Source organism: Lepidochelys olivacea (assembly GCF_965140295.1).
Source record: "Lepidochelys olivacea isolate rLepOli2 genome assembly, chromosome: 4".
NCBI lineage: Eukaryota > Metazoa > Chordata > Testudines > Cheloniidae > Lepidochelys > Lepidochelys olivacea.
In genome coordinates, this window is record NC_140414.1 from 16,680,250 (window position 1) to 16,694,630 (window position 14,381).

Here is a 14,381-nt window from a genome sequence, read left to right on the forward strand (position 1 = left end):
AATCATTTATGATGATCTGGTAGCACATTTAATTTTTCGGATGAGTTGTGTGTGTTTGTTTTTTACATATTGAGCTTAGAAATGCTACCATACTGTTGCAAGTTTCTATGCAACTCCATTCTCATTGTTAGCATAATGGTGCAGTTTCCTTGGGTTTCTTCGCTGAGGTACAGACTGTGGTGCAGCCATTTCAGGTGTCAAGGCACGCAACACTGTTCAGTTCAATTGGTTTTAGTACACTTGAACCGGAAGCTGCTGGGTGTGTACAATCCCCAACTCATCCAGCCCCCACTCCCACATCCCACAACATAGCCACTTATTTTAAAGGAACCTATGAGTTCTGATTAGCTCCATGCTGAATGTAGAAGCAATGATTCCATTCAACAGATGTTAAACCAAATACATATGTATTTAATCACCTTAGAGTTCCAAAGAAACATTAAAATGATAGACAAATGCACAGAACTTCTGTAAACGACAATGAACTACGGCAGTAGCATTGTCACCCTCATGCTTTAAACAGTGTCTAAAGCGGCTTCTAAACTGTTAGAAGTTGGGATGCTTTTGTTTAACTTAACAGTGATTTTTGTTTCGCCTATGGTGGTTTCCAAACACTTCACTTCAGAAAATCAGAACATTATTTCCCCATTTGCTTCCGTAAGTGGATGTTTTACTTTGTAGGTCAACAGCATTAGTTTAATTTTGTATTACAATGCAACCTCTAATTTTGTCATGGTGACACTAAAGCACTATTAGTCTTCCTCTTCCCCATCCTCATCTTCGTCACCTTGGTCTCCAGATTCAGTATCATCCTCATCTTCCACCTGAAATAAAAATCAGGGATTTCTTTTGAGAGAAGCAACATTTGAGGGGAGTATGAGCCAGAGACCAAACAAATTGCAAAGTAAAGAAAAACAAGCCTAAAGCAAACCTAAAATTACCATACAAATTGCATTTATATCAGTATTTCAACTTCTAGGCATCAACCATCCTGGATAACCACACTGATCCTGACATCAAAGCTAAGAAGTCAACTCCTGAGATCCGCGGGTTTTATTTCACTCAGTCCTGGGAAGAGGAAAACTGTCGTCTAGAGTGAAAGCAGGGGATTTGGACACGGAACTTCCCAGAGTTGTCACTTATTTTCTGTGCCCTTGGGTAAGTCTTCCTCTGTGCCTCAGTTTCCCCACCAGTAAAATGAGAGTACCTACCATACTGATTGCTGAGACTTCATGTCTATGCAGTACTTCAAAACCCTCTGAATGAAGCCATTAAGTGTAATGACTTCTTTAATAATTGGATGACCCACAAACTTTCCACAGAATGTTGTACGGACCCTCTCTATTTAAACTTGGACCAAAGTTTGTAGAAATATTGAACAGAAACATTTCCACACATTTCTTTCAAAACTGACTGGAATTAGGACATTACGAACCGGTGTAGCATGGCCAAGAGGGGTATTATGTGCCACCGAAAGGCTAGATCTTACATCGAGAGACATAGGATTTAGAGATGCACATGAAGTACTTGTATTCAAAGAAGAAATCTAACCAAAAGTCACCTGGCCAACCACATAAGCAGAAGAGTGACAGTTACATGTGATCCGATGCACAAGCCCAGTTGTAAATTATGGTGGGGTTTGTCAGAAGCAATGCACCCTGAAAGGGGCCAATCTAGCGTGCGCACTTGGTGGATTACTATCTGGTAGTACCGTATGTATCGCTGGGACGTACCCACTCGCAGACGAAGTACAAAATAGCCACGTGTGGTTTTGAAAGACAACTTTTAACCCAAGACAGGTTCCTGCACACAAGAGCTGTCTGGACCTATTTTCTAGCAAGCATGCAACAGCAACACGCTGAAAGCTACTAGCGGTTATTCCTGTCCATGAGCCTCCCTGATTATGGTTCTTAAAGAACATGCTTGTGAGGAGAAGACAAAAAGATGGGCCTTGCAATGTCTCCAGATGGGTAACAAAATCCAGGCTCTGGAGTAGCAAGGGGGGCGCGAGTTTTAAACCTGAGAGTGACCCTGTTTATAACTGTGGCAATGTGTCATGGAGAGAGAGAGACATGCAATCAGGTCCGAAGCCACTGGGCTATGTATGTTAAAACCAACTCATTAAATTCCACATGTAAGATCATTGAAAGCCAGTGCCAACTCCAGGGCACTTCTATTCCACTTCATAAGCAGGCTGCAGCTTTTTGAGTTGTAGCTTTTTAATAGTCCAAGGGCGGTAGCTCCATGGAGAATGTAATACAGCCAGCAAACCTCAAGGTGAAACAGGCAGGCAGGGTTGTGGCAAGGTCCCTGCATGGAGAGATGGTCACACACTCATTGTACCAGGTGCATATGGGGGCAAAACCCCCTACTTTGGGCCCCACCTGATACCCAGTTTGGCCCACGATCTAGCTGTGCACCTGCTTTATTTATGGCAGATAGGGGATAGGTCTGTAAGTTCTGCCAACTCTTCTGTCTGCTTCTACAACTGCTAGCCTATACAATGTAGATACTGGGAGTGACGGTAGGCATCTTACCGGTTCCCCAAGTTCCTTGAGCTTGTTCTTTAGTGCAAGTATTTTCTGATCCTGATCAGCGAGAAGTACCAGGAGGTCATCCTGTTCTTTTTTAGATTCTGTAACTTCTTGGTGGAGTTTGCTCTTCTCATCTTGCAAGACAGCAACTGTACTGTTGATTGAGTCCAGATGCTGCTTTAGCAATGCTTTTTCCTCAGAAAGTGTTTTAACTTCACTCTGGCAATAGTCACAAAAATAGGAAAGTCACTAACATACCAAGCAGTCAGTTCATTCAAGTCACTCAAGTGACCATTCATGACAGCTCAACATTCCTGCCTCTACTTTGCCTGGAGCTTCAATTCTACAACCCCTACCCCTGCATGTGCGGTGTCTGTCCCTCGTTAGCCATCAGGTCATGTGTAGAGGTTTATGAACCTGCTACTGCCTTCAAGCTATGAGCTTGTCCTTTAGCTAAAGCAGCAGGAGCCCATGCTTTCAGATCCAGAGATTAAACAATACTTTGTTTTAAGAAGGCTGCTATGGGTCACTGTACTCACCACTGGTCACAACTTCCAAAGGGAAGAACTGCAGGTAGCTGAATCAAGTTGGACCTGCCGCGTTAATCACGGTTGGTACACAATGTGCTATGGCCCAGTACCCAGTCTGAGTGGGAGAATTGCAGGATTCCACCCCAAAGAGGTAAAGACACAAGACTTCATACCTGGGGGGTGGGGATGGTGAACTCTGGGAACTAGAGAAAGAAGTCAAAGGTGCATCTAGCTTTTACCAGTCACACCCAAGTCCTGGCTGCAATCTCCAAGGCAATCCAGGCAGGACTGCTATTACAACTACAACCCCTCCCGTTCAACACAGCTTTCAGGTGACCTGGACGACACTTTCAAGTTGGGTTTTGCTTTCTGATGTTTAAGGAAGACTTGACAGGTATGCACGCATGCACCATTTTATTCTAAAAAGTTCAGAAGCACCAAGCCCCATTTACCCCAATTTTTATGACTGCCTTAGAAGGAACATTTTGAGAAGACAAGGTTAGTGCTCAAGCATTAGAGGCCCAAGAGCATTAAATCTTCAATAAAGGCTTGCTGTCCGCCTGTCACTGAAGTTTAAAACTCCGCTTTCTTAACATGTATTTAATTTCAACTAAAAATGCCTTTCCCATCCTCAACTGTTTAACCTTCATTTTGACTCTTGAGGTCACTTCTCAAGCTCTCCAGACCAAATCTGTCAGGGCAGACAAGAGCCGGATTTCTAATGTGAAAACTCAACAGGAAAAAGCTTAAGATTTTTGGATATAGTAAAAGAAAGTCAATTCCCAAAAACTCAAAGCACTCTCAAAAGCCTTCCCCACCCTTGCAGGTCACCTTTAATACTGAAGCACTTCACAAAATTGTGACCATAACTGAAAACTGAGTACGCAGTTATTTCAGGTTTTGTGTTTCACCAATGACCAACCTTCAATTCTTTTATCTCTTGCAACAATCTGCCCTCCAATTCACTGTTCTTTGCCGCTGTTATAGCACTGTTGTCGCCCAGAGCAGGAACTGAAGCTGTATTCTGTGGAATAGATATTCAACACCAAGAGCAGTTAATGTTTCAATCATACACACAGTGGACAATGTAATTTTCACTCATCCAGTTGTAGACTTCTTCCCACCATATAGCCAGCATGCTGGAACTGTGTACAACATGTGTACTCGGACAAAATCAAAGACAGACCGATCTCTGAGGGGCTCTATACACTGTCAGACAGATGGAGAGCTCACAAATGGGAACTTGCATCTGACAGCACTCAAAACAGCAACAGGTTTATGTACAGCCATGAGAAGGGCTTCTGAGACGCAGGCTGGTGGGCATTCCATAAGCACATCCCGCAGTAACAGACACTAGTAAGGCAAAGAACTGCCTGAAAGCAGATTCTTCCTTGAGGAAGCCAACTATCACAAGCCACCTCCATACCCGATTACTGCAGAGGTATAAGAAAGCCATTTAAGTGGGCACCCATGTTGTGCCCAGGTACTGGATATCAGATGATGCAGTTCCTTCATTTGTAAATTGTCTTGTTAATGCTTCCCTTACAGTAACTGTATAAGCTTTGCCATGAAACTACAGACAATGACAGATTCTTGTTATCAGTGTGATCTCTAAACTCAGGGTCTAAAATTCATCTCTTAAAGTGCTAAGTAACTACATGCTTAATAGAACAGTGGCCCCAATCTGTAAAACCTCCAAACTGGAGTTTTGGCAGTTTCACATGTAGAAGATTTGCTGGTGAAGCCCTATATGATGACCAAGCCAATGTAATTACTTTTTCCAAAGCCAACAAATTGCCAGTTAAATGTACAGTATTACACTGTTGTACCTCCTAGTCTTTTTAAATCTCATTCATAATTACAGGTCCACTTTTCTTACACATTTTAAGTAATTATTGCCCACTCAATTGTGTACCAAGATTACATCCATTAAACCACACTGAAGTGTGCATATGGTGTAGGCAACAGATTCAGGAATAAACACACTGACAACACTTTTTCTGACCTTGTTACGTACAGTATGAGTTTAAAATATTAAGCCACTTTCCCCTGGCTTCTTAAGTGATACAAGTATGCAATGGTGTAACACATGCCCTGGTTCTGTGAAGGCATACTCCTCCAGCTCTTATCAGGTATCAACTGATAATTGACTGTTACTTATCTCATCAGTATATTGACTGAAATGAGAGGAAAATAAGGACTCCGCATTTCACTGAAGTTAGTGGAGTTACATCAAGGTAGTGTTAAGAAATACATAACGAATTGTGTCAGATAAATGTATATTAAATAATGTTAGAGAAGTGTGTGTGTGTGTGTGTGTTTGTGCGTGTGTATAACCAACAGTCTCAAGAATGTGTAAAAGGCAACTTTTCTGCTTTCTGCATGTGTCTTGTTGACACTGCTTTCAAAGGTTGTAAAAATCAGAAAGTTGGTTTGTGTCTTATCTACAGTGGATTCTTGGACTGTGTAGATAACAGGGCAAAGCAAACCAGACAAATGTGTCATTTACCAGACACATGCAAACCTCCCTAGGAAAACCAACTTGGGAGGATGGATATTGACTGAGCAGAACTAGCCAACCCGTAACTCCAAGGCCACAAGAAGCAGATACGTAAGAGCGAGTCAGCTGTCGTCAGAAATAAGGGAATACAGGAAAGCAAGGAAAAGACAGCTGGACTGAGTAAGGAGGAGGATAGTGATGGCTAAAAACAGACAGATAAGGAGGTACCAATTAAGAGTTTTAGCAAGAGAAGTAAAAATCTAGCCATTTAAAAGGATTTTGGGTTACTGTGTGTGAACATATATTTAGAATGGAATGTTTATAGATGTTTAATAATCTGCACCTATGTGGTGTTAAGAGACAAGATATAAAGGATGTGTGTTTAACAAAGGAGGTTTGACAACTCAGGATTTACACCAGATTAGACCAGTATGGATCTGATGCCAGAAACAGCCTACCTGTGCCCCAGGAGTGGGCAGTTCATCATTACACTACCCTGCTCGATCTGCTTTACTTATACTTTAGGCTTGATTAAGGTGATGCTATACTGTCCTAAAACTCTATATTAAAGCTTTAAATAGTTCAGCTTAGTACCTGGGCTTTTCCCCAGCAGTAGGGCTTGGTTCTGAACAGGCTCTGTATTATTATGAATGATGACAAAGTGAAAAGAGTGAAAAACATTTTTCTACACTTTAATCAATAAGGCCAGGATCAGGAAAGGCTATAAGAGTCCTACTGAGTTACCATTTGTTGTAGCAGCTCTTGTTTCTCAGACTGAAGTTTAGAGATGTCCGAAGACTGTGACTGTATTTGGATCCTCAAGGCTTCTAGTTCCTGTGTCAAAAAAACCCAACAGAATTCACCTGCTTTGAATAGCGACTGTTAGGTAAGGACAAAAGTTCAATTTCTCTTTGGAAGTAAAAGCTACAAATTATGGACCACGTTATTTCAAGTTAGTTATGTGAGGAGTGAGAAGCATTGGTGGTGGAACTAGGGCTGCTGCCGCATGCCCAGGCTTGAAGTGGTTTCCGTCATATCCAGGGTTTACAGTTTGGTTCAATGGCTCTCAGCACCCCCACTATACAAACCAGCACCTCTGGTGAGAGGCATATTTGTCCACCAATGCCACGCTAGGCACGCTGACAGAGTCCTCAAGGGTACCACCCCAGCACCATTAATAACCTCATGGAATTTTTAAGTAGCCAAATGTTTTGTATGGAATGCAAAACTTAGTCATCTATTTGAGACTTGTTACATTTTTTTAAGCTTATCAGATTACATCTTCATAACTCTCCTGGCTGCTGGCTATTCTATACGCATCTTAATTTATGTTGCAGAAACCTTCCAAATGCAAGTTATCTTAGATAAAGCATTTCTCAATCCAAGTACTGTACCTATTAATGTGCTTTCTAATTGGGATAAAATTAATAGTGGAATACTTTTAGACAGACATCACAGATTTCTTCATTTGGTCATTTCCTAATATAGGTGCTCTTTTCCCTGGTGGAAAGGGCTCTGAACACTATATATTTATAATGCGTATCAGAATTTAAGTGATGTTTTCTGATATGCAACTGCTAACAGACCATCACGAATCTTCAGAAGTTCTGTGTAAGTTTCTCCAATGGCTTAATTCACCTCAACACAAAAGTTATGCTCATTCTTTTCAGGATTGATGGTCTTGATGCTCCAGGATTACGAAGAGCAGCACATAAAGTCTAAATATTCACACACTTTGGAACCAATGTTACCAGTCAATGGAAACTTGGCCTACAACCATCTCCCCATCCTCTGCTATTACTAGCCATAACAGGCAGCTTTGCCCAATGGATGACCGCACACAATTACTCCAAGGTTACAAACAAAGGAAGTTTGGACTCAGTATCTATCAAAGCATCAAGAACTCACCCTACGTAGTTCATTAGCCTGCTCCAATCCAGCAGATGCAGCTATCTGTGACGAGTGCTCAGTTGTTCCTGTTTCTGACTGCAAAGACTTCTGCAACACGAGAAAAAGCAACCATGAAAGTAGATTTATTAAAGTGTTCTCTCACAGCTAAAAGGGTTCCTCACCTGTATCTCGAGGAATTCTTTGAGACAGACCTCACGCTTTCACACCCACGGTGGATACAGTGACAGCACAGCCTGCATCTATGGAAACCTCTAATAAGCAGTACCCCTCATAAGGCCCTCTGCCCCTCATTGACCCACACGCAGTGTGAAAGCACACCAACCTCCTTATTTCCTTCCCCTGCCTCCTCCCCAAAGTCCAGCTGGATTACTAGCACTTGGAGGAGAGAGCAGTGGGTAGGGCGGGCCACGTACATCTCAAATGTTACCACCAAGTAACATTCGTTAGTTTTTTGAGTGGCCTCATGCCCACTCATGGACTTGGGCAAGCAGTGTCCTCTCTCAGGAAGGCAGATCATGACTACTAGAAATACCACTCTGCTACACTGAGCATCATACTTAGGGACTAGTGTGTTACTGTCTATAGTGACTCAAGAAGGTGAGTACTAACCTCAGGGCAGACTGTTAGGAAGCCAAGCACAAACGCTAAATGGGTTGTGTGCTCTACACTTAGATCTCACCAACCAGTTACCAAGGGTGAACTCCTCAGGCACTAAAACAGCCTTAACATGGAGTCACACAGCGTTTTTAATAAATTCTTCACCCCCCTCCTAAAACCCATCCCTGTATCGTTCACTAGGATTTCCTCCTGCTCTACCACTGCCTCTGAAGCAATGACAGGGGCATTCACTTACTGCACATTTTGGCCAATTTAGTTTTATACGGCCGGAAGCCCCACCCACAGTGATGGCAGATCACTAGCCTTTCCTTTTCAGAAAGGGTTTTAAGCCCTAGGCTCCCCTGGCTTTTTAATTCAAAGTTGCGGTTAGGTTTATTTCCAATCCCCTCTTCCCGCTTAACCTGGGTGACATGGGGATTTCCCTTCCCCTGGGTTTGTACCCACCCATGGTCCATTGATTCAACATATTAGCAATTTCTGCAGCCTCTAAAACTGTGGATTTTTTTTTTTTTTTTGGGTCACACGCTGCCTTTACCTAACCATTGCTCCTGGGCTGTCAGATCAAACAGTTTTCCATAATCACCTTCAACCCTCACCCCATTATCCATTTTCTCATAAACTACATTTTATGTACAGATTCAACAAATTGTAATAATATCAAACAATCTGAGGTTTCTGTACTCCATTCAATTGGTCTCTAGGGTAATCTGAAATCTTTACAATACATTTTCTTTAAATGTCTTGTACACCTTAGCATCTCCCTCCTCCACATCATTCAAACCTGGTCTCAGACTCCTGGCGCAGATGAGTTCCCAAATTAATTTTACAAAAAGTTATCTGAAACTTTAACACCTGGTTTACTGAATATGTTCAGTGAGGCCAAGAAAAAGCAGACTCTCCCATCCACTCTAAGACAAGATGTAATTTCAGTTATTCCTAAACCTGGGAAAGACCTTGGACTAGGTAGTAATTACAGGCCAGTTTCTTTAATCAATTGTGACGCTAAGATTTTAGCTAAAGCTCTTGCTATGCGACTGAAAAAAAGTTCTCACACACATTGTGAATTTATTACACAAACAAATCAGATAAGCGTACTTTGTGGCTCCAATAATTTGAATCAACTAATGGATATTATTACCGCTTTGAGAGATTCTAAAGAACTCTTAGCTGTTATTTCTTTAGATGCTGAAAGGGCCTTTGACCACATAACAAAATTTGTATTTGGTAAACAATGTATGGTGTGGATTAAGCTTTTATACTCTAACCCAGCTTCCAGGGTAGTTACCAATGGTATTGTTTCTATCCCTTTTCCATTACCTACAGGTACAAGGCAGGGCTGCCCCTTTCTCATTTTCTGCTTGATTTACCTCTAGAACTTTTAGATCGCTATCCGAGCAAATCAGCATATTCATGGTATAAAGGCGGGCCAAACAGAGCACAAAAGTATCCTCTACACAGATGATGCTCTTGTGTTTGTAGCTAAGCCCATGGTCAGCATTCCTAATCTTCTATCCACTATTAATAATTTTGGACTCCTCTCAGGACATACCATTAATTGGGAGTAAATCAGAAATCTTAGACATTAACAAATATGCCCACAAAGGTCTTTTATCAGACTGGGACTTTTAATGGCAATCTTCTTAAATGAAATATTTAGACATGCCTAAGATAAATATAGAACCAATTATTGCCCAAATGGCTAACTATCTGTGGAGATGGAGTTTGTTAACCCTCAGTTTGTGGAGTAAAATTAATACTCAGAATATGAACGTCCTTCCCAGAATTTTGTATGTCCTGAGGGGTCTCTCTAGTTCTAGTCCTCAAACTAAGTTTTAAGAAATCCAATAATATTTTCAGAACATTCATTTGAGGCGCAGGTAAGAAATCTAGACTGGCCCTGAAGAAATTACAGCTCCCCCTGTTTCTGGGACGATTCCGTTTTCCCAACTTGGAAATGATCGTATTTCCTTTTTGTTAAGCCAGGCACCTTTGTGGCTATTAGGCCCCGCATAGACCCCATCTTGGATTCAGATGGAATGAGAACTGGTAAACCTTCTCCCCCTTTCAGGCATTGTAGGTACAAATTATTATAGATCTGATGGCTCCAGAGCTCCCACAGTAATGGCTGTGAGGCAAGCTTGGTCAAGCCTGGCTAGAAAGTTCTCCTTCCATCCATTCTTCTATGCAGAGGCAGTGCTATGGAGCAATCCTTTCCTTAAAGCCAGCGGCAAAACCTTGATGCGGAGGGATTGGATGGACAGAGGAATTATGCCTGTGTCACAGCTACCTGACACTGATAAATTTAAACCATTTGTAGATCTTCAGCAAGAATTTGGCTTGCCCTGCTCCAGAGCATGGAAATATCTCCAGTTAAAAGAATTACTTACAAATGTATTTGGCCCAGAAGCACTGGGAGCTCCAGAACCTCCAGAATTTTTAATTATTTTGGAGGAAACTTCCTGGATTTACTCAGCTAGTGGTATCCTTTTACCATTTTCTGGCCCCAAAAAACTGCCAAAGATTGATAATTTGAGAGTTGCTTGGAATAGAAATTTAGGTATACAACTACCTCCAACCCAATGGAATACAATTATATCTATGAGGAGGAGTCCCAGGGTACAACCTGGAACTGTGGGACCACTGTGCCCATATCGTATCATAAGGGTGAGTTTCATACCACACATCACAATCATATCACAATGGTGAACACGGGGATCCCAGGGTGCTATTCTGAGATACAGAGTATCACAATTTAGTGTTAAAAAACAACTATAGACCTGAGACTACAGCTTATTCACCAAAAGACCCTGTTTTGAATATATTGGTCCCCACATAGGCTAATGGTAACGGGCCTGATCAATGCTGACCGCTCTTGGAAATGTAGCACCAAGGGAAGTACATTATCTCGTATGTTTTGGGAGTGCCCCTGTATCAAGAATTTCTGGTATCAGGTGGGTCAAAAGATCAATTTGATATTGGATACTACACTGAAGCCCTCCTGCTTCAGTTTCATTCTTGGATATATTCCTGATACCTGGAGATTACTTGGAAGGACCAGAGGAGGGATTTATCCAGGTGAGTTTGGCTGGAATAAACCTATCAGCACCAGAAGGGTGATCTTGCCACTGTCAGATTGGGTGGGAGGTTTCCAGGTTACAAGTACAGGGAATGTTTGCTGTTCATTCTCTGCACTAGCTCATGGAATTAGAGGTGGATTGTGTCTCTGGATCCAAGAGAGCATTTGTACTAATGGGATTATCACCAGGTTTGTCTTCCTCCTCCTTCAGAACTGGGGCACAACTCTCACTGGGCTGTTCCAACGCTGGAGGGGAGGGGTTTTGTTTTTTTTGAAAGTCCAAGTCTCTGCTGTCCTTATGAGATCAGGGAGATGGCCAAAACTGCCGTGCCAACCAGGGTAGCATGTCATATGCAGGCCAATAGCCAGAATGGTGTCTACATTAGCACAAATAGTGGCAAGCTCTGGCTACGGCCAATTTTATGTGGCTGGATCTGCTCCATATAAGACCACATACTAGTCTCCATGTAACCAGTTCATAATTTTTCTTAGAATGGTTAGGTCCTCCTTATCTGTGTAACCAGTTTAGTAGGTCCTCCACTCCTTCCATCCAGCCAGCCCTCTGTCCAGAAGGATGTGCCGGGGCGCAATGCTCACATTCTGTTGGAACCATACTGCCTGCATGTCCTTGGGGCATTATCTCCACTGTTGAATTAGTACAGAACAGCTGCCTAGATTTTTCCCTGGAGTACACAGTACAAACAATTTGGCAGTGTGGTAGGTTTGGATACACAAACTCTCACCCACAGTTTGAGGCAGAAAAGCTCTGTGCAGACAACTCAAGCTATGTTTGCTGTAATCAGTGGTTAGCTGGTTATAACAAACCATTGTCTTTCTAGTGCTGACAGCCACAGTGAAGAATTTCTAGCCTCATGAAGGTAATATTTTTAAGTAGCTCTGCAACTGCATACTGAAGCAGTCACTTCTTACCATGTTTTCAATCACAGAATCCTTTTCTCTCAGCTGTCCCTGTAACGCTTCATGCTTGTTTTTCAATTCTTCTATCTCCTGTCGCAATTTGCTGATTTCTTCTGGCTGAATGCCATTCATCTGAAGCATATCGCTATGGGAACTGTGATGCTGATTGTCCTTTCCTAATGGCCAGATATTTGAAAATTAGTACTCAATAGCACAGATTTTGTTTACACATTTACTACACCCATTCACACAAGGTATCGTCTACAGTAATTTGCTTCCCCCCCCATAAAGAAATGGAATTACAAACTATTCAAGATTAAAAGATTATATTCTACTGTGTTCAGAAATCTACCCCCAAACACGTGCATGAACTTCAGAAACTTGCCGTGCCTTAAAAAAAAAAAAAAAAAAAAAGAAGTACATGTGGTTGTTTCCGCCTGCTCATGTAGTCAACCAATGAAAGGGTGAAGAGTCCAAGTGTGGGACAGTAGGTGTAGGCCTGCACTTCACCACAAACATCCTAATGCAGAAAACGATACTTCAGTTCACTCTGTGTTTTGACCTAATTGCACAAATTTTAAAATTCATTTCTATTTCGACAGACATCGGAATACATATCCGAGGCTCAAGATGCCTTGCCAGGTAACACCACTCACATCAAGAATATGAACATAAAATTAAACTGCCCCCTACGTAAAATCAGCCTGTTCACAGAACTGTAGTGCCCCCCACGGCCTGGAGCGCCTGCCTAATCCCTCCATCCCAGCATGAAAAGTCCAGAGTATCCGGACTTTCAAACCCTACACAGACCCCCAAGCACATGGGATTTGCAGCCTGTCCTTAAGGTTAACAGATATGGGCTATTTTGGATCAATGGAGGGAGGGAGTTCATAAGCAGAGGGGCTCTCAGACAGCATTCACGAGCAGTCCCCTTACATGCCAAGGAAAACGGCAATGCAGGACCAAGGAACACTGACGTGGGCCCTGCGTGGCCTCATCCTCTGCCTACTTGGAGCAGTGGTGGTAGGGCAGCAGCACACAGCTCCCTTCTCTCCTCAGGTGCAACAGTGGGATCAGGGAAGAGGTCCGCCACTTACCCCGTAGCTGGGGTTTATCTGCATGTGGCCCAAGCCCACTGCCCTCTTCTTGCGCTTGATTCTCTGCTGGGATGGCATCGGCAGGGCCTTTATCATCCCATTAAGACGCATGAGGCAGTTCATACCTTTCAGGGCTACTGTTTCAAGAGCTGACAGACGCAGGCACGCACATGTGCCATGCTTTGTCCACATTCTTAAGCTTTTCTTCACAACAGTCACTGCTACAAACACACGTTAATGACAAACGCTTCAGATTCTGATGTGCTCACATAGCCGCAGGGGCTGGATCCCGAGGCACAGGCCTATTGTGTCTGCCTTACCCCGCCTTGCCAAGGAAACTAGCATGAGTGCCTACACTGATCTCAGCTGCAGCAGTAGGACAGCGAAGAGCTTGAGACCTGCCAGCCTGAGGGTCTGCCTCTCTGCAGTCTCGTAGGCCAAAGCCAACACCATAAACGGCAGCTAGACATCCACAGCAACCAATGTCGACTCCTGAGCACTGGTATCATATACTCAGGGTTAACTGTACAGAGTAGGTAACATTTTCTTCAGTGACTTAGGAGCCCAGGTCCCACTGAAAGCCAATGGCATTTAGGCGCTTACATCACATTGATGAATTTTATAAACTTCATCTGTATAGAATACATTAGGTCATTCATGGAGCAAATTTTCATTGTACAACCCAATGACAGAAAGTTTTCATCCTGAAACATCTCTAAAACCACAAGTGTGTAGTCACAGAAATGTAAGGCTGGAAGGATCTCGAGAGGTCATCTAGTCCAGACCCAAATGCTGAGGCAGGACCAAGAATACCTAGTCCATTCCTGACAGGTCTTTGTCCACCCTGTTCTTATAAACCTCCAATGATGGGATTCCACAACCTCCCTTGGAAGCCTATTCCAGAGCTTAACTACTTTTACAGTTAGAAAGTTTTTCCTAATAGCTAATCTAAATCTGCCTCACTGCAGATTAAGCAGAATACTTCTTGTCCTACCTTCAGTGGACAAGGACGACAATTAATCACCATGATCTTAACAGGCCTCAACATATATGAAGACTTGTTGACAAGTCCACCCTTCAGTCTTCTCTTCCCAAGACTAAACATGACAAATTTTTTACCCTTTCCTCATAGGTCAGATTTTCTAAACCTTTCATAATTTTTCTTGCTATCCTCTAGACTCTCTCCTGCTTGTCCAC

The 14,381-nt window shown here is 42.7% G+C and overlaps 1 protein-coding gene across 1 annotated transcript in view; it reads right to left on the reverse strand.

Annotated features, from left to right (window-relative positions):
- Positions 1–390: 390 nt before the first annotated feature.
- The window catches only part of USO1 (USO1 vesicle transport factor), a 63,784-nt gene continuing 49,793 nt past the window's right edge, over positions 391–14,381 (reverse strand). The window contains exons 19-24 of the mRNA XM_084627362.1: positions 12,100–12,263; positions 7,473–7,562; positions 6,309–6,398; positions 3,987–4,088; positions 2,538–2,753; positions 391–824 (exon numbers count right to left, since the gene is read on the reverse strand). Of these exons, the coding sequence (XP_084483488.1) occupies positions 753–824; positions 2,538–2,753; positions 3,987–4,088; positions 6,309–6,398; positions 7,473–7,562; positions 12,100–12,263 (734 nt within the window). The 3' untranslated portion in view covers positions 391–752. The remainder of the gene's footprint in view (positions 825–2,537; positions 2,754–3,986; positions 4,089–6,308; positions 6,399–7,472; positions 7,563–12,099; positions 12,264–14,381) is intronic.